Source organism: Dermacentor andersoni, chromosome 3, assembly GCF_023375885.2.
Source record: "Dermacentor andersoni chromosome 3, qqDerAnde1_hic_scaffold, whole genome shotgun sequence".
Lineage (NCBI taxonomy): Eukaryota > Metazoa > Arthropoda > Arachnida > Ixodida > Ixodidae > Dermacentor > Dermacentor andersoni.
Genome location: NC_092816.1, coordinates 172085240 through 172111019, shown reverse-complemented (window position 1 = coordinate 172111019; position 25780 = coordinate 172085240). Strand labels below are relative to the sequence as shown.

The window sequence follows — 25780 nt, the reverse complement described above, 5'->3', positions numbered from 1 at the left end:
CTCGCGCTCGGCCTACCGCCGCTTGCGTCGCTGTTCCATCCTTCTTGCTAGCGCTCGGTCTCTTGATCGCGAGGGAAACCCGGTATGTCCATAGAGCACACGGAACCCGTGGCAACTGCCAGAGGAGGTGAACTCAGCGCGCTCCCGCATACCTTACTACTCTCAAAACTGAGAGCTGGGCGAGTTGGTGTAGCACCATCTTAACGAAAAAGTGCGCGAAAAAGGCGTAGACGTGCGCACTTGAGAGGGTGGCCGTTCTCCTTTCAGCGTAGTTTTTTACTTATTCTGTTTCTTTGGAAATAAACTGTTAGTTGCAAGTTGCACCCGTGTTTCTTGTTTCTCTCTTTCTCGTGTAGTCTTTTCCGCACACTTTCGCGTTACGATGGACCTTCCTACTCTGCGATGCCTCGCCTCCTTTCTCCTTCTCCGCTTCGCTCAACGCGACCTAGAGGATAGTCTAAGTGGCGACACCCAGAACTAGACTTTCCTCGAGGTGGCGTTGCTTTGCCGCGCGCTCAGCGCCCCCCCCCCCCCCCCGTACTTTCCCCGGCGTACGATTCTCTTCACCTCCAACCGCCTTCCTCCTCGGGTGCTCATGTCCCTCGTGGCGACACACATAACCTCGTAGATTTCACAGACGGGGCATGTACTCTTACGTGCAAAAGAACCTAGTCTGCCAGGTAACTCCGGTGACAAAAAGAAAACACAAATTTAAAAATTGGCAGAACATAAACAAACAGCTCTGACATATTAGTAGAACGTTCTAACTCCAAGAACCACATAAAACACATGACGCGTCCACGAGGCTCTCCAAAAGAAACTACTAGTCGTAACCGTACTTCAAAACGTCCTTGCTGCGCTCTCGCAGACATGCGCAACTGGAGTATACATACACGCAAACTAAAATGTTTCAAGCGTAACAATGCCCACATCACAGACAACAAATGCAACAAGAATTTAAAAGAATAATAGCGTGCTAACGGTCACTTCAGTGGGTACACAGTTATCACAGAATGACTGCAGTGCCTTCATGACCTACCAAGAATCTTAAAGAAGCCTATAGGTGGCAAGGAATTTTGTACATAAGAAAACAACATCGGCGTAGAATTATGAGAATATTCCACCAACGAAATTACTTTGCATTTCGTGCGATGTGATTTGCTGGCATAATTTAATTTCATTTGCAGGATAACGAACGCCAGTAGTTATTGGTGCCACTTTTGAGCAATAAACATTGCTACATAATATACGTTCACATTCTAGTGTGCACTGAATTAATCGTACTAAGCATAACTATAGTTGATCATGACCGTAGCTCCATGGTCCTTTCGCCCCCGAGACATCGTAATTGTAATGACTTTAAGAACAGGTCCCACAACCATGATATTCTGTAAATATAGCAAAAAAATAGAATAGCGAGACAGACATCAAGGGGTCACACCAAAGTATCTGAGGTAACGAATTTTGCGGCCGGAAACGCGAATGCCAAAACATGGAAAACGCACTTCACGAGTGCTCCAATAAGAAGACAGAAAAACCCATTTACACTTTCATTCAACTCAACATGAGTATGATTTTTTTTTTACCAGCATGCGATATTTTTCTTGAAGTAGATCAATCGGCACAAGTTTGTGACCATCGTTTGGCACACCTGCAGCTACGCCGCTACACTGATAAACAAACATCGCACACACACACACATCTATATGCAATTAATATTTCTTGCACGTAATTACCCACAACAAACCCTTTGCAGGGAAAAATGATCTCAGGACTGCCTATCTAAAACTGCTTTCCAACAAATGTCAGAAGGTCAAACATTCATCTGTAGTTCCCGATTACTCTTATCAACTTGTGGGCTCCAGCTCCACTATTTAGTCACTTGCACTCGGCTAGGTGGCGAAACACATTTGCTTGAATGTCGGCAGCATCACGCCATCAACGACGTCAAATCCATGACTTGGTAACCAGTCAGCGTTGGAAGGTCACACAATTGGAGTTGAGAACTGCTCGTTGTCCACTTTCGTTTCTTACGAAACCTTTCTGTAAGATTTACGACTAGCCAAACAAAAGCATTGAGAAACATGAAGCCACTCATGAAGCGGTACAGGTTGTCATAAGATCCCTGCATGTCTCTGAAGAAACCTGCGAAATAGGGCGCAAAAGAAGCGTCACATAAACGGTTAAACAGTAGCGATAGTAGCGAAGCTCATTCGAATCAGTGAATGGTTAGGCGCACTGCGGGAATAACAAATTCTAGCATTTCTTTTTTTTTTTTCAAGTAGTTGACCTTACCTGAAACATGGAAATTCTATAAAGAAAGTAACTCATTTTTTTTTTCTCTTTCTTGATTGCTAGTTTGCACAAATGTATAATTTTTTATACTTACTACGCCGAAGGTATCAAGAAATTTGCGTCTTCAATTTTCGGCGCGGGAGTTCTGCTCCGATCGACAAATATTGTGGATGCATTTCACAGTTTTGGTTTCATATTGCGGAGCTGCTGGTTCCAAATTAGTTTTGATTGTGCAACAAAACTTGCTCAACCGGTATTACGCTAACTCAAATGTGGGAAGAAAGACAGGCAAGAATGTGTCGCAAATGCATTTCACTGTGTCGAACCTCATAGAACAGCGCAGATGACAGGAGAAAGCGATGCGGGCAATAAAGGGAGAGTTATTTTCTACTAGTAACATCAAGGGGATGTTGGAAGAATCATTCTTTGTTGGCTTCACTGTTCAAAAACCGAATATTCGCTTTTGAAGATTCAACATCAGATTTCAAGGGTATTTGCTTCTGCTGCCGAGAAGTTTCAATACGAGTGGCCAATGGGACAAGATAGGCGCCGGGACGTTAAATAGCATGCGGCATTCGTGCTTATATATATACCGGCAGGTAAGCAGGCTGATATCATGTTAAACTTCGCTCTGCCGTAAGTTCCGAGGTTTTCTATCCCCTCTTCTGAGTCATACTAGGATTCACTCGTACACAAAGGAAGAAATGTAGAAAACTTCATAAACTTGGTGGCGACCGCCACAAGCCGTCTCTGGCAAGATTCTTCTACAACATATATCTTCATTTACTAACTCCCTCTGATTTCTCTTCCTCCCACCCAACCTACTGTGTGTATATATTCATTTTTCTTTGCGTGTTCGTTCAGCGGACCAATGCATCCGTGAAGCATCGATGGGTCTGTTATTGAATAATTTTGATTCATGCGACGACTATTATATATAGTTTTGCTTAATGCAAAGCGAACAGGTACATTTATATGTCCAGTCTCGCTGATAGATTAAAACTGGTACTTCACGGCAGGGATCGCAATACCTATGCACCCGGAAGCTCACAAAAGGACGCGGCAGTCAGAAGTACGCCGGTGAGTAAGCATGTCCCTAAAGTGTGATTTTGGCACACTTTCACGACACAAAAGGTACACCACAAGAAAGGAACAGAAAACCCTCATTGTGATCTCTAAGGTGCAATTTCCGAGTTCGAACGTGAGGCTTGGATTTATTATTTAGCAACTTAATGGATACATATAATTATTACTAATTTTTCATGTGCGCTGATTTCAGTTATCACTTCTGAATTTCCCGTGACAACACGACTCGATGATCTAATAGACAAACATTGCGATTTAAAGTGGAGCGCTTTATTTCCTTGTGGCATAGTGACTCGTATTCCAAGTGGCGAAACTTAACGAAAGTTCTCCCCTACTGCCTAGGAACTTGTTACAAGGCAAGTATTCTCACCGAAGAGTAGAGGCTTCGTAAGAAAGGACACGGTGGCGATGCAGGTTACTATCACGTTGCTGAAGTTGAGTTGCTCGGCTCCGACAACGTCCCCCATCAGCGAATTGTGCACTGCAATTGCGTGGCCGCTGAAGACGCCGAAGCCGAGGCAGGTGGCCAGCATTGCGGGGTAACTCCGGATCAAGGAGATCAGAATAAATCCGATGCCAATGAAAAAGTAGTCCACCATTACGAGTGTCGATCTCCTCACGCACCCCTTCTCGGTAGCCAAGGGCATCACAACGCGGCCAATACAGTCCAGCACAGACACCGAGGGCGCGATGGTGATCGCCAAGATGACGGGAATGCCTTTGCTTAAAATCGTGTCCACCGAGATACTCGCGAAGAGGTTAATGACGTAAAAGAAAATCAGGTGCGTCAGTGCTGTGACGTAAAATAGGGGCTTGGCGAATATAGATCCAGAGACGGGTGCACCGACATTTTCTGAAGAGCTCAGCTTAGTTCCCTGCTCGATGCTGAAAATTTTCGGCACTGCAGTTGGAGGCAAGACGTTATTGTTTTCTTCAGGCTTCCGCCTTGGTCTGAAATGAAAAAAAAAAAAAAAAGAGGATGACCACCCTGACGCTGCGCAGAGTTTCTGCAGCAGGCTTATATGGTCGGATGACAAAATAGAGTTTACGTAGTAAGTTATAATCTAAAACTAAGTTAACCAATCGGCCTCTCTGTGTGTTAATGCTGCCCAACACCCAGATATTTCTATGAATTTTGGGGGCTAGATTAATCTGTGTGAGAGAAGATATCAATGTCAATCTAGAGGTCTTTTTTCTTTCAAGTTTGCAACTAACTTTAGAGCATCGCTGCTATAGAAGTACTGTACGTATATTTGCAGGATTCATGACGAAAAGAACATGTTTAATGGCAATATGAATATACTTCAAGCAATAGCATGTTTTGTCGGTCAACATTGCCCCCCCCCCCCCCCCCCCCCCTGTATCTGTAAAGACAAAATACTCTCCTGGCATTCAAAAGTGCACAAAGTAGTTTCATTTACGTTGGAATTTGATTTATCTCACGGCGCTAGTCGTGCTCTGTTGCATATAAGTATTACGAAAAGCGAGATAACCTGCGTCGGCATACCATTTTATATTATGTACAAAGACTGAACAATTCAAAATCTTTGAATCACATAAGAAAGAAGATCTCACTGAAAAATTCGCAACAGTTCTTCATTAATATTCCCGTGGGTTCATCTTTGCGAAAAGTATTAGCGTTTGCTTAGTAACCAAAAGTTTCTCGAAATTATCAAGGAATATGAACATATATTGTTCCAGAGTTCCAGAAACATTGCCTCCTTACTTTGGCCACATGGTTTAGCAATACAAAATCATCGGAGGGGCGAGTTAAAAACAGGGTTCAATATATTGGCAATGCTCGAAAGCTGCTGTATAACCGAACAAAATGACATTAGAAAGCATCGCCTATAATGTAAAGTAAAAATATACCCTCACGTGTTACCACGCTTATGACTGTAGCACTTCTCATACAGCTTGTCCGTAGCTGCACCCCTGGCTTATACTCCACTAGACCTTTATTTCACAATCACATTTTTTTGTCGCATTGCAAGGCTAGAAACTATCGCACCGCACGTTCAAATTCAAGTCAAGTTGTGGCGTTGAATAGAGCACCCTACCATATAAAACTGCCTATCTGATATTGCTAGGCCCCCATCTTGGCCCGTCGCCCAGAATGGATATGCCAAGAGGACACAAGGGGTATGCAGCCCTAGATTAAATCACTGGAGCCCCATCCCCAACAGAGACCTCCGCGTCGAGCGCGGTTGCTTAACGGATAGCCATAGAAACGAAGTAGCAGGCAGGATACTAGGGATAGTGATAGTTCTTGCGAAGTGCCATGTGGCGTGTCGTAATCACAAGACATATAAACTGGGTCACGGTATAATTCGGCACTGTGGTTGACAGCGATATTGCCACTTCCTTGAGTTTGCTCATGCTCCCATGAGGTTTCGTGATTCACAGATGGTATAGGGATGTGCAGCTGCTTACACAAGAAAGCTATCGCTGACTGTGACAAACGTCTTCGATGGTTGCTGCCGCATTTTTTTTTTGTATTTGCAGTCGCAGCATGCTTGTCACACGTTCGCAGGCTTTCGCTCTTCCGGGAAACCAGATGCCTTTACCTTCTCTCTGTGCGGTATATATACTCCGTTTCCGTACTTGGCGGGCAACACTGCTGAAGTTGCGCAAGTACTGTAGTCATAGAAGTCTCAATACCACGCGTTTCACAAAACAGTTCTGCCTGATTTAAGACGTTTACTAATCGATAACACTTTACATGTCACAAGTGCAGTTTGTGGGTGTCAGGGTAAGTGAAATCACGTACTTTTGGCGCACCTTTGTGCGGCTTCTACGCGATGCACAATGTTTCACTCGCCAGCGCAAGCAGTGATCCGTGACCGCTCGTCACACAATCGTATCCCTCCTCTCGTTCGGTAGAAGGTAGGGTCTGATTTGTGACGCCACCCATGTAATAAATACGTCATATTTTGTTACGTATAAGTGCGACAGGAATACATCGAATTTGTCTTGACGCATACCTATGCTTATTTCATACGTGACGCACTAATTTTTGCTCCCACATGAGAGAAATAAGTGAAGTCTCTAACATTCGTGACGTTGCAAGCAATAGATGAAACGGAGTACAAGTGGCCGTTTTTTGAAACAAAATTTAGCTGGGACAGCGCAATCGTCTCCCCTCCACTTGCTTCCACATTGTTTCCTGCTCCGTCACATTATGTTTCTGACCCAACTCGCTCTGCTTTCTTACTGCTTCCGCGAATAGCGGGAAGTATGTAGGGCTCCTGAAATTTCTGTAACTGTGGCGCACATGTTCGTCCAAGAATGTTACAGTATATTTGTGATGAATTTTTGGTAGCCTACTTACATGCTTTCCAGGGACGGCTTGCACGAACATTGAATAAAGAAAATGATAACGAATTTAAGAGCGCTTTCTTGTGCGCACTGGGAGTTGTCTATGGAACATTTAGGAACGCGTTCTTAAATTCGATATTATTTTCGTTATTAAATGTTCGCGCAAGCCACCCCTGGACTCGTCATCTTATTCAAAATTCCCCCTTCTAACTCACATTCAGTGTAAGGGTATTTCATCCGCTCAGGCTTTTTTTGCAAGGAAAGTTGCGTGGTCTTCGCCGACCTTGTTTGGCTGTACATGCACTTCTGACGGCATCTGCTGCTTGTGCAATGTATACGGATACTTTGTAGCAACGTCACAGCTTGTGAAGAATCAAAGGAAATGGCGCTTGAGTGAGCTGCACGCAAACAGTGCGCATAACCGTCATTCTTTCCGGAACGAATGCAGTGACTAAATGTAACTAACCTGAAAAGCACGCAGAGTACAGGCACGTTCAGCAGTACTCCGGCAAGAAAGAGCATCATCCACGAGTAGCCGAATTCCTGCGCAATGTATAGCAGTATGCGAGGGAAGAAGGAGCCAGCACCGCAGAACGCGACCATGTTCAGCTGCATCAGGAGACGCCGCTTGGTGACGAAAGTACGCTCGATGAACGTGCCCGTCAGCACAAACACGAGGCCAGCCCCAATGCCTGCGCATTCACAAATACCAATACAGTGAACCGGCAGAAGGAGAAAAAAAGAGATGAAAATGTAGCGAGGCTTGTCAGTGTAAGTACTGGCTGTCTACGATCTACCACGAGATAGCTAAACGAAATAAAACGTGATACAAGTAGAGAATAGATGAAAGAAAGCGAGATAAAGAGAGACCTTATTGCAGGAAGCGCTAGAAGGTCGGACTTTGCAGGTTTGTTCTAACCTGGTAATCATCACTGATGCAGTGCGATGCGCTCCAACTTTCAGAGGCGGTCACACAATCCACAAGTCCTTAACTACTGCAGCAATGCGTTTAAGGCGTGGACTGCTGAACCCGGTGAGAACGAACCACTCTGCTGAGACTCTCTCCTCCGTCAGAGGGGAATCGTCGAATTTGTCAAACACGGTCGAGAGCACTTTTCTTGCGACACTGCAACCGGAAACTAGTCACCACACGCAGGAGCCACGAAGTATACACACATGATGCAACGAGACGACATTTCAGAGCAAAAGAATATGTCGACAGTTAGTACGTTATATTTAAGTACTAACTCTCGATATAATCTTACCGCGAACAAGAAACACAAGAGAGGCAGAATGAAACCTGCACCGGGAGTAGCGTTTGCGCCGTCACGTTCTTTGTGTGTCTTAGCCACACGCACGAAATTCGTTTCTTCGTAAGAGAACAAGGCTTAGATAGTGGCATAAGATCATTCGCTAATGATTGGTTCGCTCTTCCTACGAAGAGTACGCCATATAGTGTTGGTCACGCAAAAGTTGTGTCAGATTTTCACATATGCTGCATTGAACTGAATTCAATACGTTGTACCTACAAATAAAAATGTTGATTTATTACTATGCTTCAAGAGACTACATTTTGTGTACGTCGTTATGTGCTTAAACTACGCCATCAGGTCGGGAAACAGCTTGCTTTCTAAACAATTATGAAATAAGAAAGTGTGAGCTGCCTTCATTTCTAAAGGGTTATAACTACCATAGATGGACAAAATACAAAAAAATGCACAAGAAAGATAATACTTGGAATTATTGCAAAAGAGGAGCCATCGTGAATATTTTTTTTTTAAAGCTTCCTCATATTTTCATGCCGTCTCGTGATCCACGGAAGACTTTATGGGCATGTCAGCCGAAACACTAAGCCGTAATAGAATACCTGTTCAATTCAAGATGCGCGATTGTGTATATATTTGAAAATCAATCCGACGTGCAATGCGCACGTGCTGTGCACGTGTTTACGGACTGTCTGAATTGGACGCGAGCTTTCATTTCATCGCTTCTCGCCTATCTACGTGAAGGCAAGGCGAATGGATTTAATCACGCGATCCACTATCTCCGCGCCCGCATATTCGCTTTCACCTCCCGTGTCCCGCTCTGCTCGTTCGGGCATACTAACATCCTGCCTATTTGTAGGGCGAAAAACACCAACCATTCTAAGTAGATGCAGTGGCTAAAGCAAGATATCGCTTTAAACAACCTTATTAACCAAGCCTTGAAAACGAAGCTCCGAAGGAAATTGCTGAAAAGACACGCCTCGATCATTGCCTCAAATTAAGAGATGCGTGCCATTGTTCAATTCTGGCATCACTGTTTCATACAAGTGGTGATCTCAAACGAATGGTCGGAAATTCAGTTACGTGAGCAATTCGAAAATATGCAAGGCCGTTTACCCAGCGTGGTGGATAAGCGGCTATGCGGATATGCGGCTAAGCATGAGGTCGTCGGATCGAATCACAAGCCGCTGCAGCCCCATTTCTATGGGCGCGAAATGCAAAAACGTCCGTGTCTCGTGCATCGGAGGCACGTTAAAGATCCCCAAGTGGCCAAAATTAATGCGGAGTTCCCGACTACGGCCTGAATCATAATCAAATATTGTATTTGGCACGTAAAACCGGAAAATTCAATTCAATGCAGCTTTCTCGTATTCATTCATGGTCCAAGCGCAAATTTTCCACTGCTGCAGGGTACTTGCATTGATCGCTATTTCATCGAATATGTCCTTGCGACCCGACATGGTTGCCTAGTGGCTATTGTGTTGGGCTGCTAAACACGAGGTCGCGGGATCGCATCCCGGCCACGGCGGCCGCATTTCGATGGGGGCAAAAAGCGAAAGCACCCTTGTACTTAGATTTAGGTGCACCTTAAAAAACACCGGGTGGGCAGAATTTCCGAAGTCCCCCACTGCGGCGTACCTCATATTCAGATCGTGGTTTCGGCACGTAAAACCCCATAGTCTAATCTGTCCTTGCGTATGACAAAGCGCATCCTAGACGCATGAGATATTTGATGCCCATACGAAAGATGTGATGAAGTTAAGCACGTATGTTCCGTTAGGTTGTAGTGATAAAAATAGCTCTAACGCATACTTTTAGAAGAAAATTAAAATTACAACAAGGAGCTCTTCACAAGAATACCTGAAAATGCACTGCATGCCTCAGAAGTTTCATTTCCATTTGCATACCGCTGCAAATTGAACCCTTCAAGTTTTCGATTTCGACTCACACGATCGATTCATCGTGTTGTACGTTCAAACAAAAACAGAAGCTATGAGAGCTATTATAGCGCCGAGATTTTATGTTCATCCGAGATTTTAAGTTTATGTTCAAATAAAACGACCTGTAGGCAAAGTAGGCAGTACGACCTGCTGGTATTCGTTGTCCGATGCAAGAGCCTTGTTTCCACGAACACGCATGGCCGCTGTAGCCGCTCCAACGGAGCCCGTCATCGTACGTCCGTCATGCTCGGTGGCCGGAAGTCGCATGCATCGACTAGCGAGTGAAACGCCCTTATAAATTTTCCTGGGCACTCAAGTGCCTTGAGACGCTTGGCGCGTTTGGATATGGCCGAATGGACAAGCTGTATTTTTGCAATTAATAGCAATTGTGCGGGCGCGCGGAGTCTTCTGCACTTCAAAGAGTATAGACTGCGCTGAAATTTAAGACAATAAGATTTATAAAGCGTAATGTACAAAGCCACAAGAACGTCTGAATCCACAAGCACGAACATCAGCCAAATCCATGTACTCTCAATCATTCCCATGGTGGTACAACGATTGCAGCGCCACAGTTCCCTCTAGTAATTATTGTATGAAACTCTATGGTTTTAACCACCCGAGGTTCATAGCGTGTCAAGGAAGAACTGCGAAGAAGCGTCCCTGCTGGAATCATCTAAATCGGCCGCTAAAGCCCTGAATGGAACCTGCGACTTTGTGCTTAGCAGCAGAAGGCCACGTCAGCTGAGTGACCATGGAGGGCGCTGAGGGTTCGACCATGGTATCACAATATTAAACCAAACCTCTCTTTTCGTAGCTTCCCAAGATTGTCGACGCTGTTGCTGCTCTGCGCAGACTGCCGTCTGCTTCGCGGTCAGCCAGCAAGTCAGCGGCTATATTTGTGGCTACATATGCTGGCTATAAGGCTACATATTGCTACGGAATAGTATTACCAATGACGAAGAGGCGAGCAGTAAGAAGACGACGACGACGATTGGAGGCTAGCGCGGGCGGTTGCCTCTTGGCCAAGTGCGGCGTATTACGTTGTAAATGTACTTGTATATAGCTTTTCATCTGCGTCTTCTTACGTAACATATCTGGTGGAGGTGGACGTTCGCTGTACCTCGTCACGGAGCTTCGCAGTGGACGGTACGTCGAGCATAGCTTCATGGCTCCCGGCGATGACAACTCGACTCAGCCGCCTCCGACACCTGCTGCCACTTCGACGACCTACATCACTCTCCCTGTTCCTCGTGAACCTGGCGTATTCTCGGGCAAAGATGGGGAAGACGTCGACGACTGGATCAGCCTGTACGAACACGTCAGCCGCAATAACCGGTGGGACCGTACTATCATGCTCGCCAACATAGTCTTTTCCCTCGGTGGCACACCTCGAGTTTGGTTTCGGACGCACGAAGAGGAGCTCACCAGTTGGGATTCGCTCAAGCAAAAGCTCCGAGACTTGTTCGGCAACCCCTACGGTCACAAACTTGCCGCGCAGAAGGCGCTTTCCGGCCGTGTGCAGACGTCAACAGAGCCCTATGTCACGTACATTCAGGACGTCTTGGCTCTGTGCCGCAAAGTTGATGCACACGTGACTGAGTCAGACAAGGTATTCCACATCCTCAAAGGCATTGCCGATGACGCCTTCAACTTGCTCGTATTCAACAACGTCGCGACGGTGGATGCTGTTATAAAAGAGTGCCGCCGCCTGGAACTCGCTAAAAGCCGATGTATCGACCAGCAGTTTGCCCGTTTGCCCAACACCCCAGCGACATCTTCCTGTGCCGACGCTCCTCGTCCCAACAACACTGGCGATAATACCAAGATCGTCCGGCGTGAGATTGAGGCCGCCTATCCGGCTGCCTTCGACTCCAGCCCCACCGACGCACCTGCAGTCACGGTTTCCCTGATCCAGGCAGTTGTCCGCCAGGAGTTCGAAAACATGGGCCTTCAGACCATCTGCTCGGCCCATCGCCTTGATACCCATCCGGCTTCTTCGATTCCGCCCCGTCCCGCATCTTCTTACCCAATACGTTTCCGCAACCCAGCTGAATGGCGCACTGCTGACGACAAGCCCATTTGTTTTCACTGCCGTCGCATCAGGCACATTTCTCGGCACTGTCGAAGTCGCTGGACTTCCCCGACCCGGTCTGCTTATATTGCCTACTCTCGCCCCTCAGGTGGCCCTTCTCGTCCCTATGCCGCACGCTCCGATAATGCCACCACTGACACTCCTGCGCCGAACCGCCCCTATTCTCGTTCACCTTCGCCCCAACGACGACAGTCTCGCTCTCCCCAGCCCCGTCGCTCCTTTTCGCCGACTCCCTTCGGAAGCCGCTCCCAGCCGGAACACTAGATGATGCAGCGCCTCCAGGCGACGCTGCATTGCTCCCTACGCCGCCAAATCCTCTACTGACGTTGCCCACTCACCTGAACCTTCTTGACGTGCAAGTCGACGGTGTTCCTGTATCTGCTCTTATAGACACTGGCGCGCATTTGTCGGTAATGAGCGCGGACTTTCGTACCCGCCTGAAAAAAATAATCACGCCCTCCACGACGCATGTTGTCCGTGTCGCCAATGGCGGAACAGCCCCTGTAATTGGTATGTGTGCCGCCCGTGTCTCCTTCGCCGATCGCTCAACAATCGTGCTATTCACAGTCATCGCCCACTGTCCCCATGACATCATCCTCGGCTTAAACTTCTTCTCCGCACATTCTGCTCTCATCGATTGTTCCGCCAGTACTCTCCGCCTTGACCTGCCTGTTCTGGATCCTGCTGAACCACACCCCTGTCGCCTCAGTTCCGTCCACTTCGTTCGTTTGCCACCTTCGGCACTGACCTACGTTGACCTATGTCATCCCCACCAGTGCCCGACGGTCACTATATCGCGGCTCCTATGCAAGACGTCCTACTTACACACAGGATCACCGTACCTCATACCGTTTTATCTATTACGGCTAATTGCGTCTGCCTGCCAGTGGTCAATTTTGGCTTGAGGACACAAGTGCTGCCACGCAGGATGTCTCTGGCCCAGCTTTGCTCATTCGAGGATCACTCAATAGCATCTATTGAGGTAGACGACAATTCAGTCGATCCTCCTCTAGCATCTCAGTCGACAACTTGTACCATCGCCGACTTGCAGAAAATGATTGCGCCCGACATGCCGTCCGAGCACGCTCGTGAGCTCTACCGCGTTCTGTTTTCCTACAACGATATTTTTGACTTTAACGATCGTCCTTTGGCCCAAACTACAACTGTTAAACATCGCATTAATACCGGCGATGCCCCTCCTATTCATCGCCGCCCGTATCGAGTGTCACCGGCTGAGCGTCAAGTTATTCACGCAGAAGTTCGCAAAATGCTTGCCAAGAACATCATAGAACCGTCATGTAGTCCATGGGCGTCACCTGTTGTACTAGTAAAAAAGAAGGATGGCTCATGGCGCTTTTGCGTGGATTATCGGCACCTTAACAGGGTTACCAAAAAGGACGTGTATCCCCTACCTCGGATCGATGACGCCCTTGACTGCCTCCATGGTGCTCGCTACTTCTCCTCTATTGACCTCCGCTCCGGCTACTGGCAGATTGCCGTGGACGATCTCGACCGCGAGAAGACTGCTTTTGTAACTCCGGACGGTCTTTATCAATTCAAAGTGATGCCGTTCGGTCTATGTAGCGCTCCTGCCACTTTTGAATGCATGATGGACTCCCTTCTTCACGGTTTCAAATGGTCCACATGCCTGTGCTACTTGGACGACGTCATAGTATTCTCCCCAACGTTCGCTACGCACCTCGAGCGCCTCTCGGCAGTCCTGGACGTTTTTCGTCGCGCCGGTCTGCAACTGAACGCATCGAAGTGGCAATTCGGCTGTCGCCAGATTACCGTCCTTGGGCATCTCGTTGACGCGAACGGAGTGCAACCGGACCCAGGCAAGATCCATGCTGTTACGAACTTCCCTCTTCCGAAGTGTGTCAAGGATGTGCGCAGCTTCATCGGCCTTTGTTCCTACTTGCGCCGTTTCGTGAAAAATTTTGCGGCCATAGCACGACCACTGACCGAGCTTTTGAAAAAAGACGCCCCTTTCCAGTGGCGCGAGAACGAGGCCTCTGCATTCTCGCATCTAATCGACGTTCTCACAACGCCTCCCGTTCTGGTCCATTTCGATCCTTCTGCGCCTACCGAAGTCCGTACTGATGCCAGCGGTCACGGAATTGGCGCAGTACTGGCACAACGCCAGCGCGGCAACGACCGTTTTATCGCTTACGCCAGCAGGCTCTTCTCACCCGCGGAGCGCAACTGTTCCATCACTGATCGTGAGTGTCTGGCCCTAGTTTGGGCGGCTGCGAAGTTCCGCCCATACTTATATGGCCGACCCTTTTCCGTTGTCACAGACCATCACGCGCTTTGCTGGTTATGCTCACTGAAATATCCTACAGGAAGACTTGGTCGCTGGGCATTACACCTCCAAGAATATTCATATACTGTCACCTACAAATCTGGCCGACTACACAAGGACGCTGACTGCCTGTCTCCTCACCCGGTAGACGAGCCTAACGACGTCGACAGTAGTACCGCCAACGGCATTTTCTCTGTGTCTGCCTTCGCTAACATCGCCGATGAGCAGTACCGAGACCTACCGCTGCGAGCACTCATCGAGCGTCTGCGCTCTACACCTACCGACGCGTCCCTTCGCCGCTATGTTCTCCAGGGCGGCATTCTGTACCGAAGGAACTTTCTCCCTGACGGATCCGATCTTCTTCTTGTCATGCCAAAACATCTACGACAGACTGTGCTCTTTGAGATGCATGACGCACCTACTGCAGGACATCTTGGCGTAACCCGCACGTACGACCGCGTCCGCCGCCGCTTCTATTGGCCTGGTCTCGCTCGCAGCGTCCGACGCTATATTGCTGCCTGTGATACCTGCCAGCGTCGGAAAACACCTCAGCTGCTACCTGCCGGTCATCTCCAGCCGATCACTGTCCCTGTGGAACCGTTCTTTCGTGTTGGATTAGACCTCCTCGGTCCCTTTCCCACGTCATCCTCTGGGAACAAATGGGTAGCCGTCGCAACTGATTACGCCACCCGATACGCTATCACGCAGGCTCTCCCTACCAGTTGCGCCACTGACGTCGCGGACTTTCTCTTGCGTGACATTATCTTACTTCATGGCGCCCCGCGACAGCTGCTCACTGACCGTGGTCGTAACTTCCTCTCGAAAGTTATCGCGGACATTGTACGTTCCTGCTCCCCGCAACACAAGCTGACTACCTCATACCATCCTCAAACCAATGGCCTGACAGAGTGGTTAAACCGTACTCTTACCGATATGCTGTCCAAGTACGTCTCCAAGGACCACCACGACTGGGACATTGCCCTTCCTTACACCGCCGGATTTTCTCCCTTTTATCTACTCTACGGTCGCGAACCGACTTTGCCCCTTGACACGGCACATCCTCCTGCTTCGATCTCAACAAGCGAGTATGCGCGCGACGCCATCACCCTCGCCCACCATGCACGCCAGCTTGCCCGTGCTCGACTGACGGACTCGCAAACCACTCAGCAGCGTCAGTACAACGCCCGCCACCGTGACGTACAGTTTTCGCCTGGTGCGCTCGTGCTCTTGTGGTCGCCCTCTCGTCACGACGGACTTTCACAAAAGCTCCTTTCGCGATACACAGGGCCCTACCGCGTGCTGCGCCAGGTGACGCCTGTGACGTACGAAATTGCTCCTGTGAGCTCAACCTCGTCATCTACTCTGGCATCTAGTGATGTCGTGCACGTCAGTAGGCTCAAGGCCTACTACACTGCTTCCGAGTCCGGCCTTAAGTCGCTCCGGGACGGCGCTTTTGCCGCCGGGGGTAGTGCTACGGAATAGTATTACCGATGACGAAGAGGTGAGCAGTAAGAAGACGACGACGACGATTGGAGGCTAGCGCGGGCTGTTGCCTCTTGGCAAAGTGCGGCGTATTACGTTGTAAATATACTTGTATATAGCTTTTCATCTGCGTCTTCTTACGTAACAATATTATTCGTTCTTTTGGTTCGCTTCATCGTTTTTTACCTCTACATTATCATCATGATACTCTACTGGGCGATCACTACCTGAGACCAGGCCAAACAAAGAGAGAGAGATAAACGGGATGGGAAAGGCAGGGAGGTTAACTGGATGATGTTCTGGATGCTACCCTGCACTGAGGTAAGGCTATGGTAAGGCCAAACAAAAGCGTTCGGTTTGCTTCCGTCGTTTAAGTGGTGGAGGTGCACGGTGCACGGGTAGACTCCTACTTCCGCGTCCGTCTTCGACGTTACCTTATTCTCTGTTGCCGCGTCTACCACAGCGTCCCACCCAAAGAAGTTCGATAGGTGAGTCGGCTGCTGCCAGTCCAGCATGGGCGACACGCAGGCAGATCGAAAGCTTCGCCATTGCGAGAAACGACATGCGGTATCGCTCCGCGTGGACGATGCAGTTCTTCTATGAACTCCCGTTCGAAGCCATGGCCTCTCTCAGGAGTTTCTACATCGCTACATCAGCCGGCACACCGTTGTAGAACAAACGTCTGTCGTGAATTACCGCATCTACGCAGCACATTCTGCGGGCGACCCCCGTCGCCGCAACACTGAACAGTGCACGCGTCCAGCCGCAAGCCGTTGACTCGTCGCTCACTTGTTAGACTCGCTCACTTCTTTTAGAAAAGCGTTTGCCGCCTTACGTGCATTAAACCCAAGCACCTTTGTGGGACGTTACCTTGCGTGTGCCTTCAGGGCTTTTAGTTTAATGCACGCGAGCGCCAAAGTAAGGAAGAAGTTAAAAGACGCGATGCCGTCTGGTGCCTCGCGACAAATGTATCCAAGCGAAGACAATTCGTTACCAGCCATCCTGCCAATTTTCGGACGCATCTCGCAAGGCTTACGGATGCCGGAATCATCGAACGATCTGAAAAATTGGACGCGCTATGCACTTTCATCACTCACCTTTCAGGTGAGCTTGGAGGAAGCAAGAGAAAGAAGTATAATCAAGTTTTTAGAGTGGCAAGGATTGGCAGTGAAGATCAACGGGGAACATTTAGACTTGCGGTTTGCAATATATATCATGCTATCGAGCCATAAAACAAATGACTTGATCAAAAATTATTTAGGATCTTCATCGACAAAGTGGTTGATTACAAAGTAGGTCTCGAGATTACGATAAACAGACAAATATATTATGCAAGAGTTTGGCAAAAAACAAGAATTCGTTGTTGCCTGTAAACCCCAAGTATATGAACAAGAGTACATTCATCTAGGCTAATTAGACACAGGCCACCCGGATCTCAAAAGGCATCTCAAAGAAAAATAAAATCTGCGGATGCCACGCACTATTGGAATCGGTGTAGGCGATGCTTTCTCTGTTGTTTGCTTTAACTGACGCTGCAATGATGGCTGCGAATGAGTACTTTCTTCAACGTTTAGTCCTAAACGAGGGTGGTGAGTTGATGTTAAAACCTACCGTCCGTGCACTCTGCTGTTTGTCTGCGTCGTGCACAGAACGCAGAGGGAGACGTGTTTGCTTGAGGCGTTCTTGTGCGTCGTTGTTCATAATCAATGTCTCGGAGGATTGAGCATTACCATTGCCCTGCATGGCACATCACATCGTGGCAGAAGTGCTAAAGTTTAATTGAATTGCGGGGATGCACGTAATTAAATGAATTACTTTAATTGTATGTATGGATTGCATACATACATTCGCTTTCCGCACCACATTTCGCGGCGTAGCGAAGACGCTATACTTCATCCGCGCGACGTTTCTTTCGATCGATCCCCAGTGTCCTCGACGATGAGTGCACGCTTTGGAGCCATTTTGGTGGCGCGTGTTTACGTGCTCCTTCTGCATACGTGGCCAGCACGCTGTTGAGACGCCAGCTCCAAGCGCCTCTTCAGGCTATGGACGATTGTAATGTTTAGACCATCACAACCCAAAAACGCGACCTCCACAGCCCAGCAGCTGCATTTTTGTCGCATAGGAAAGCAAGCACAGCACATGCGATACGCACAAACTGTGAAACGCTGCCGCGTCGGCGCCGGCTGCGATGCGAGGAAACGACCGCCATCTGGTAGTGTTGTTAGGGACCCAGCGGCACGCGCGGCAAGACCATCACGGCAGTAGGGCCGGTCATGCTGCGCGTTCCGCTGGCCTCCTAAGAACACTACCAGATGGAGCTCGCTTCCGCGCATCCGCGCGAGAAGAGGCAAAGAAAACTTCGCTTTAAAAATGGCTTCGAGCGCACACGGCTGGTATTACCAAGTCGTTACCGACGCTTGCCGTTATCCTTGAAATCAGAAGTGCGAAGTTGTTGCGTTCTAGCGGTGCTAAAATATGGGGCAGATACTTGGAGATTAACAAAGAAGCTTGAGAAGTAGTTAAGGACCGTGCAACGGGAGATTGAACGAAAAATTATAGGCGTCACCTTAAGGAAGAGGAATACAGCTGCGTGGATTACAGAGCAAACAGGAGTACCTGATATGCACAGAGATTAGCAGAAATAAATGGAGTTGGCGCGACATGTAATGTGTGGGGCAGATAGCGACTGGCCTATTAGAGTTACAGGATGGGTGCGAAGAGAAGGGAAGCGCAGTCGAGGATGGCAGATAAATAACTGGTATGATGAAATTAACAAACTCGCAGGTTTAAGATGTGGTCTGGTGTGGCAAGACAGGGGCAATTGGAGATCGCGTCCTCGTCCTGCACTGGACATATGTGGGTGACGATGATGGCGACGATTATACGAAGGTGCTGTTTTATATGATTAGCCGCTGGCGGGCCTTAGGAAGCCGGGAACTGGATATAAGGCGAATAAAGGCAGCCCAGGGCAGCAGCTGTTGATAGCAAGCAAGGAGGCGAGCTCCAGTACAAGCATGCAGTCGTCTTCGTGCCGTAGTCGTCCCTTTATGGCCTTCATTATGTTGCGATCATTCGTACGTGATCGTTCCGCCGTCCTCATTCTGTCATCTTCACTGCTTTGTAATCACGTCATCGTCATCATCATTCTGTCGTCGTCAATGCATCGTCCTCACGCCACCGTAATCCTTCGTTGTCATTCCGTCGTCACCATGCGGCCATCGCCATGCCATCGTTGTCGTTGATCCATGGTCGTACCCTCATCGTCATTCCAGCTTCATCGTGTAGTTGTCGTGCTGTCGTCGTCGCGCCATTTATCTTCATACAGTCGCCTTTCCATTGTCGTCATGCTGCCGTATTATTCCACTGTCGTTGTTCCATCGTCGTCATTCCTTATTCGCCACTCTATCGCCCTGATTACGCCACGCTTTTTACACTCATCCTCATTCAGTGACTCACAGTCGTTCAATTGTCATCAATAAAGTGCCGCCCTGCCATCACAGTTACTGTGCCATAATCATGCGGTCCTCCTCATTCGTTCGCGGTCACCGCGTCGTTACGATGCCGTCGCATTCAGTGCACTCTCGTCATTTCACCTTCGCCATCCAATTTCCGTCATGCTGTCATCGCTACGCTATAGTTATACCATCGCTGTTGTTGCAGAATTGTCAGCCCAATGTCGTCATGTCGTCCTCGCTGCCCCACCATCATTCCTTATTCATCGTGCGATTGTTATTATCATGGCGTCATAGTTTGTCAGTCTTCGTCGTTAGGTCGTTGTGATTGCCATTTTCGCCCTGCCGTCGTCGTCATACCGTTATCGTCTTACTGACATCGTCATTACATCGTGATCAATCCTTCGGCATCATGCGTGCGATCTACATGATCGAGCGGCACAAATTTATGTTGAGCTGGGCGTGCCCGGTGAAAGTGTGTCTAATTTTACCGTGTGCTCTCTACATAAATGTTTGTTATTCGAGAGACTCGCTCTTCGCAAACTACAATGAAAGCTTCGCTTAAGCCGATTTCTAGCGCGTCGCATCTGCATTTTTTTTTTGTCCGAGCACATAAATGAAAAATAAATACTGGAGCACGTGTGGTTCCTCATCTACCGCGTCTCAACCGTTTGAACAGACGCCCAATACATGACACCGCATGACCGCATCCTAACCGCATGAATAAAACCAAAAGCAGCAGACGATGGCCGCTTGCCAACCGAGGTATCGCCCGCGGAAACCGAGAGCACGCGCCACCTGTTGCTGGAGTATCTATCTGAAGCGAAAAACGGAGAGGTGAAATGCGGCCACGCGCAGTGCTTTAACGAGCCTCTAACTTTTGACCTAATTCTTTCACAGAACAACGCTTCAGTATAGCGCTGTGCGAAAACCGGATGTAATAACTTCACTGTTGATGCTATAAATCCGACTCGTGTTGACCTTTCTGCCCTGTGTAGAAAATCAAGCGAGCAAAGAGCATATACCATATATAATCGTGTAAGGTCCGCATTTTACTTTTGCAGTCTTGATGAAGTGAGCCTCTACATAGGCGAGGCGAGGGGGGGGGGGGGGGGGGGTTGTCATAGCTTTCTGCTCTTTCCGGCCGTGAGTAATGTTCTTCATTTCTATGTGCAGAAAGAGCGAACGCTGTTGTTTTCATAACGCGTATATTCGTTCACGCAAGCACGACACGCACATGGTACCCGTATATGACACACTACTTTCGCTGCCACCGCTGCTAAGATTCCGTTCGGTTGCGGGCTCACGGATACAACCGTCCTCAATGTATCTCAAAGCGTTAGATGTAACTGTTACGCCGAAACGTTTCACAGCGATTCCCGAAGACCGCGCATGCCACCTCCTCGGAAACCAATAGCGTGCACACAAGCTTCGACGTTCTTTCCTTTCTTATAATTCTTTTTTTTTTCAACTTTATTTTTCTCATTTTGGGCCGCCAAGTAGGCCACAAAATGGTATCAAGCGTAAGCTTCACGACAAAGTGGACTTGCGCGGCAATGATTAATGATCCTTCATGTATAACGAAACACGCTGTAGATTGCAAGGACATCGTAGATGACGACGAACGGGAATTTCTGCACTGGCAAACAACGAAGCTTCTTATTTCTTATTGAATTGCACAGTGCGTACGTGACAAAACTAATAGACGTTGTTACTTTGAATTCGATTTTCCCTAGGCTTTCCTAAGAGCCAATTGATTTCCTGGCGAATCCAAGTGTCTCGTACACTTTTACAGCCCACTGTGCTTTCTCACTCACGCACTGAATGAATGAAATAGTCGATAATAATAGACACTACACATATCGACAACTAAATCGTCAAAATGTACTTTTTCTACCGCTACTTATGCACGCTACTTATGTATATAGCTGATCAGTATGTCCTGCTTTTTTCTCTCTGTATTCTTCTCGTGTGCTGTTAGAGTAATATTGCAGCTAGTGAATATTTTATATTTGTTCATGTTATGCATAGTCTCTGTATATGAACTTTTGATGTTTTGCATGAACTTTGCTAATGTATACTGCTGTTGTATTTTGCATTCCGCATTTTCGTATTGTACTTATGTACCGATTCCTGCCATGGCTGCTAAAGGGTAGCAGCAATTATCTGAGAAATAACACAAAAAAAGTCACGATAAAGAGACTGCGACGGGAAACTATGCCGTCAAATGGCCTCCAATCGGTTGTGCTACATGCTGTCGACTGGACTGAGCTGGGTAAGATTTCACGCCTCGCCTTCATTACAGACAAAATATAGGAACGCCAACATCGCCGTTCATGGCGGCGCACAAGGCTCTCGAGCACCTACTGCTCTTCTTTTAACAAATGGTTGGCCTTTGTTATCGCCTTCGACTATATACGCGACAATTCAATTTTGCGTGCATATGATTAGGCCAACTTCCCTTTTCAATCTGTTTGATCTTTCTATTCGCTCCTAACCAGTGCCTGTGTGCTTAGAGGGCAGATAACCGGATACCTTTCTGGTTAACCTACCCGCCTTACTCTCTAGACATTTTATTTCTACGTACAATAAAATTACAAGCCACCCTGAATGAAGTTCTGCAGCAGCCTTGTAGTTTTCTTAGAACAATCGTTCTCTACCACTTTAACGAGTGCAATAATTTCGAAGAATTTAAGAAAGCGTTGAACTAATGTTACAACGTTGATCTGCCCAAGTAGGGTTTAAGGAGGCATTTTCGGAACTTTTCCGTGTGTATGAAAACATTAAGAATGAATTCACTTTTATTTTGTATTCCCGCAAAAGCGCTACATGTTTATTCAGGCAAAGATTTCTCCCCCAGCTACGCTGAATATTTTGTTCATTTATCCACATGGGATTTCATGACTCTTCTTTTAAGCCACTGTCCTGCGAACGAAGCCGATTTTCCTTTCAGAATTAAGGTGCCAGGGAAGTTTGGCTCCCTAAGCCTGAGAGCGCGGGCCGAAATAATTGCCTAGTAGCCGAAGACAGAGTTTGTCACGTTCTTTCTCCTGCAATTACAACTCATTCTTTTTGGACCCGCCACGGTCGCTTAGCAGCTATGGTGTGGCGCTGCTAAGCACGAGGTCGCCGGATGAAATCGCGGCCGCAGCGGCCTCATTTCCATGGGAGCGAAACGCAGGAGCATCATGGAGATGTGAGAAGTTCACAGCCACGTTATGCCTCAAAAAAGGGTGGTTCGAAAAATTTCGTACAACGAGGCAGAAGCGCAAATACAAGTGCCTTGGCCATTGCAACTCCGTACGCCCGGTGTACTAGATGCAGTACACCACTGTAACTTGAGAACCAATGAATATTTGTCGATAACATTTTAAAGATGCAATATTTGCGTTATTCCCTGATTATTCTCATTCTTTGATGAAAACCGCCCATGGACTTTTATCGTGGTTTATAATTAGTTAAAGATCCCCTGGTAGTCAAAACTACTCCGGAGTCCCTTACTTCGCCATGCCTCGTATAGTCAAATCGTACTGTTGGCACGAGGATCCTCAGAATTCAATCGAACGGCTTATTTTTTTGGTTGCCGCTCAGTAATCTCTGATAACCAAACTTCTTTTCTGGTTGTCACAGCTCTTGGATGACGTCATGTTCATTCTTTGCGTGTATTCCGAGGTCGACAGTGTACGTGGAAAACTATATAGGTGAAATTATGTGCGTTTGTTCGAACTGGTAAAAATAAAATATGTGGAATTGAATTGGCATATCATATTGTCCCCTTACACTGTAGCATTTGCCTGTGCGACGCTTTTACATTCTGACCACACAAAGGTGTTCGTGCCTCACTGGATGCTATGAGCGCAAATGGAACAGGTTAGTTCACGACCATGAATTGATATTGTGCTCGCGTTAATTCGCACGGAAAAGGCTGATTCAAGGTTTTTTACCCTTGAAGCTACAAGAACGCTCTCGTGAGGCATGAAGCGCAAGAACCGGGTGTGTTTGGACTCATAAACTGACCGTGTAGCAAGCCAAAGGTCACCGCCAAGATAGTGACGTCTGGGGCGCAGTAGGCGCCGAACATCCCAGCCACTTGGCACGCTGAGCCGACCATGATCAATGGCCAGGGTGGGGACCACCGAAGCAGGAACTTGCACAGGACCCCTGAGAGACGCAAAGGGCCAATGAGGGAAAGAAACATGAGAAATGTTACTTGTGCGGCGTACTTCAAATATCTGAAGTGATTGGCCGGCAGCATTGAAAGCAAAAGCTGTATATAAAATTTCATGCACGGCATAGCGATATAGCGAGATCCAGTGCCACTTATGGGGTGTTGTACTTCTCCTTCCGGACTATTTTACATTTTTAAGGATATGACCGAACTTGTAATGCTGTGTCATTTTGCAAGACGGACACTAGCAGCCAGCGACTGATTGGCGACAATATAACATGGCGGGTGGGTCGTGCTGCGTGATACTGGCCTAGATGGCGCCCGTCCGCGATGTGTAATTACGAGTGTGCGCCGGTAGAGTGACCAGACTGTCGTCGGCAACAATACACCACCGAATACTGACAGGGATCCACGCGTCTCTCCGACAACGGCAACAGCATTCGCCGCGGCAAAGCAGCGGAGCCACGGCAGATGTGCTTGGGCTTCCGGTTCCAGGAAGCGACGAAGCATCGAGATACACGAGCACGGCTGGCACTGACAGCACGCTGAACGGAAAGAAAATCACCCAGCAGGAACTGAGCGGCAGCTGTGCGCGTTTGATTGCGCAATTAGAGGACGTAAGTGTTGCGCCAGCTCTAGAATTCTCTCAGCCGTGCAGCTTAAAACACACAGACAGACAACAAGCGGACGCGACTGGAAAATTCATTAGGATTCACTAAATTTTACGGCAGCCTTGCTTCTGCAAACCGGATAATAATTGTTTTCTCATTTTCACTGTATCCAATGACAGAACGAGTATGTAAGCCGCCCATCTAATTGATGGTCACTAAACACCATATAATAGGTCTAGCCAGCATTCCTAATGGGCTTTGAAGTGGTTCTCTGAGCTGTTATTTCGGAACTCTAGAAGCTTTCTCGGCACAGTAGCTAACATTAGGAAGCATGACTAGCCTTCTGTTACGTATGCACATGATTAAATGACAGCCAACTCGTGTGTGTGCGCGTGCCTGTGCGTGCGTATGTGTGTGTGTGTGTGATGAACACGAAGATAGGGGTTAGCCGAGGGGCGCGATGTTTTAATAATGTCATAAGAGGCCAACAAACAATGACTCCAACGACAACGCAGGGAAAATTACTTGGGCTTAATAATTGAATTAAAGAAATGATCAATTAGTCGATGTGAAAGTGGATGAAAAAACCAGTTACCGCTGGTGGGGACCAATCACGCATGTCTTCGGATTACGCGTGCGATGTTCTACCAATTGAGCGACCACGGCGCCCATTTTCCCATCCACTTCCTGGGGTACTTACGTGTTACTACGAGAACTAACACTGAGAGTGTTAGCCAGCGCCACCACTGTAATGCGAAGGCCTAGGATCGTACCTTACCTGCGGAAAATTGTTTTTCATCCGCTTTCATTTCCATTAATTTATCATTTCTTTAATTCAATTATTAAGTACAAGTAATTTCCCTTGCGTTGTCCTTGTTGTCTTGGTTTATTGACCTCTTATGATATCATACATATATCAGGTTTAATATAAGTGCCTGGAAATGCTCCGAAACTGCATTTGGAAGCAGTCGCATCGGCCTCGATGACACTGATCTAAAGGAGTACATGATGCTTGCGCACGCTTACATCACCGCATTCCATTGTGACAACATTCTATGCTTTTTTTTTTCAGTTCACCTGCTGCCCAGCCATGAATATTTTCAAGGGAAACGCTTTTGTGCTCGCATCTAATAAGAAAAAATTATGACATCTTTTGTTGTCATTTATCAAACCTTGCACCGAAAGATAAAAGTGTTGATTACCTTGGCCCTCTATACTTCTCTATGCATGTTCTATATATATCCCCCTATACATCCCTTCTATAGTGCACCGTGACAGCTGGAGTGCTTACCGGAGAACGCTACACCTGCCGAGGTGAAACTCACGGACCATGCCGTCTGCTGCCTGGTGGCTCCAAACTTGGCCAGGAAGTTGACGAAGAGAAAACCTATGGTGCGCAACGTCGCACCGGTCATGAACGTCGTGGCCACGCACGCAGCGCCTATAACCCACTTGTCCAGGTTGCTGCTGCTGCCTGGTGGTGCCGCCGCTGTGGTGCCGCGCGCCGCGCCGGCTTGAACGATCACGGCAGGCCGGGTGAGCTTCCATTTATGCAGCTTTGTGCTTGCTTCAACTGCGTCACGGCATTGGGCGGGGATCTCTAACATACGCAAACTCGTTGTCTCAACAAAGTAAAGTAACGGCGCCTTTATGAAGACGCAAAAAAGTAGATTCTTATTTGAAACGTGAAGCCACTAAAGTCAAGCGACTTTATTAAAAAAAACGCTGGGAACCTTCGAGGTCCTTATAGCAATACATGTCAC

General features: G+C 47.7%; 1 protein-coding gene across 1 annotated transcript; it reads right to left on the bottom strand.

Moving 5' to 3' along the window:
- Positions 1 to 730: 730 nt before the first annotated feature.
- LOC126524457 (monocarboxylate transporter 12-B-like) lies at positions 731 to 23398 on the bottom strand. The gene is made up of 4 exons (XM_050172770.3): positions 23256 to 23398; positions 7166 to 7391; positions 3752 to 4332; positions 731 to 2145 (listed from the first exon to the last, which is right to left on the bottom strand). The coding sequence occupies exons 1-4, from the start codon at positions 23347 to 23349 to the stop codon at positions 1931 to 1933; spliced, it is 1116 nt and encodes a 371-aa protein (XP_050028727.2). The 5' UTR covers positions 23350 to 23398; the 3' UTR covers positions 731 to 1930.
- Between the last annotated feature and the right edge of the window lie 2382 nt (positions 23399 to 25780).